The sequence below is a fragment of the Parambassis ranga genome, chromosome 21, assembly GCF_900634625.1.
Source record: "Parambassis ranga chromosome 21, fParRan2.1, whole genome shotgun sequence".
Lineage (NCBI taxonomy): Eukaryota > Metazoa > Chordata > Actinopteri > Ambassidae > Parambassis > Parambassis ranga.
The window spans coordinates 6,957,339-6,959,472 of NC_041041.1; the positions used below are offsets into that span (position 1 = coordinate 6,957,339).

General features: G+C 40.6%; 1 protein-coding gene across 1 annotated transcript; it reads left to right on the forward strand.

The window, feature by feature from the left end:
- Window positions 1-236: 236 nt before the first annotated feature.
- On the forward strand, window positions 237-1,366 carry LOC114426166 (trace amine-associated receptor 13c-like). Its single transcript, XM_028393379.1, has 2 exons — window positions 237-400; window positions 562-1,366. The coding sequence occupies exons 1-2, from the start codon at window positions 237-239 to the stop codon at window positions 1,364-1,366; spliced, it is 969 nt and encodes a 322-aa protein (XP_028249180.1).
- The last annotated feature ends 768 nt before the right edge of the window (window positions 1,367-2,134 follow it).

Below are 2,134 nucleotides of genomic sequence, written 5' to 3' on the forward strand. Positions count from 1 at the left end.
CTCAACCAGGGTAAACACTGATTGAATTTCTGCTTGAGGGTCTGTGAGGCCTCTAAATCATTAGACCAGCTCCTGCTCGTGTCCATGAAGAGGTACTGCATGAGAACATCTTGGTCCAACTGGGACATGGAGGAGGAGGAGGAAAAGATGCACTCAATAAAAAAAAAAGATAAATCAGTTGTTTGAGATGTGTTTAAGACAGAGAGCTGTCAGTGCTGCAGCTCTTCTCTCTGAGGATGGAGAATCAGGAACTCTGCTTTCCAGAACTCCTCAATGCTTCCTGCAAGAAGCCGGCACTTCACTGGGCTGATGCTGTGCTGATGAACATGCTGCTGTCCTTCATCTCTCTGATCACTACAGCTCTCAACCTTCTCGTCATCATCTCAGTCTCACACTTCAGGTGGAGATTAATGTTTCATCAGATCTGATTAATGGAGTCTTAGTTTGGTCCAATCATGTTTTAATTTACTAACTTTAACCCTGACTATTATAGATACATTGCTTTAAATGACACTGATTTATTTGTCTTTTGGTCATGTGGACTTGTTGGTCTCTCTGCAGGAAGCTCCAAACACCCACTAACATCTTCCTCCTCTCTCTGGCTGTCACAGACTTTCTCGTGGGCCTTCTGGTCATGACAGCAACAATTTACTTGAGAACCTCGTGCTGGTATTTTGGTGATATTATGTGTTCTCTGTATGGTTTTGTACACGTTATCATCCTCTGCTCTTCTGTGGCAATAATGGTGCTCATATCGGCTGACCGTTATGTGGCTATCTGTGACCCTCTGCATTACACCACCAGAGTCACAGAGAGGAGAGCAAAGCTGTGGGTCTGTTTGTGTTGGCTCTGTTCTGTTTTGTTCACTACTGTTATACTAAAGGAAGACCTGGCCCATCCAGGCAAGTTTAAATACTGCCATGGAGAGTGTTACGCTTACCCTAAATACATTGGATTTATGTTTTACCTTGTTTTAACCTTTATTGTTCCCATTACTGTCATTGTTGTGCTGTATATGAGAGTGTTTGTGGTGGCTGTGTCTCAGGCTCGGGCCATGCGCTCTCATGTTACAGCCGTCTCAGTGAGTGTAACAGCAAAAAAGTCTGAGCTGAAAGCAGCCAGGACTCTGGGTGTTCTTGTGGTTGTGTTTCTTATGTGTTACTGCCCGTATTACTTATTTTTTTTCATAAATACGAGAAGTACCAAATACTGGATTATAAATCTTCTATGTTATATAGTTTATTTTAACTCCTGTCTGAACCCTTTAATCTATGCATTGTTCTACCCCTGGTTTAGAAAAGCTGTTAAACTCATTGTGACTCTGCAGATTCTGCAGCCTGGCTCTTGCGACGTCAACATACTGTAGAAGTGATTAAAATGAATTGTAGCGAGTTTCCAAAGTAATATCAAGTATAAGTAGAAGGTTTTAGTGATTACTTCTCAGGGCTTGATGTAGAGGTATTGAAAAGTAAGTTTCTTAACCAGGGTAGAAACTGAATGAATTTCCGCTTGAGTGTCTGTGAGGCCTCTAAATCACTGAACCAGCTCCTGCTCCTGCACATGAAGGGGTACTGCATGAGTTTCTTAGAGTTTCTCACAAACAATCCACACAAGGCGGCAGGGTGGAAGGTTGCTGTTTCTATTTTGGCTGTGGCCTTTTTGTGGAGCTTGCACAGTTTTGTGATTTTTGTTACATTTTAGATAAGAGTAAACTGCAGTTCCACCAAAAATGGTGCATTCTTTCTATTAAAGATTTTGAATGTTCTAAAGCTGAAAAGGAAGCATTCTACAGAGAAGCTGTTCAATCAGACCTACTTTAAGGACAAATAATTTCATACATCAGCAGGAACATGTCTTTCAATGTGAGAGCTGTGAAACACAGAAAGAAAAATATTGCTTGTTAGTTACAAAGAAATCCTTAAAATTATTGTTACAAAGCAAATGATTGCTCACAATATTCATTTAAATGTCTGATGCAAATCTGTTGATTAATGCAAACAGAATTTGATTGAATTGTAGTGCTGCTGAGCCTGTGACACAGTGTTTCTGATGTGTTACTGTCCGTATTACTTCCTTTTTTTCACAGGGGCTGAAATACCCGATCTCTCTATTGCATCTGTTGTATATTTTATGG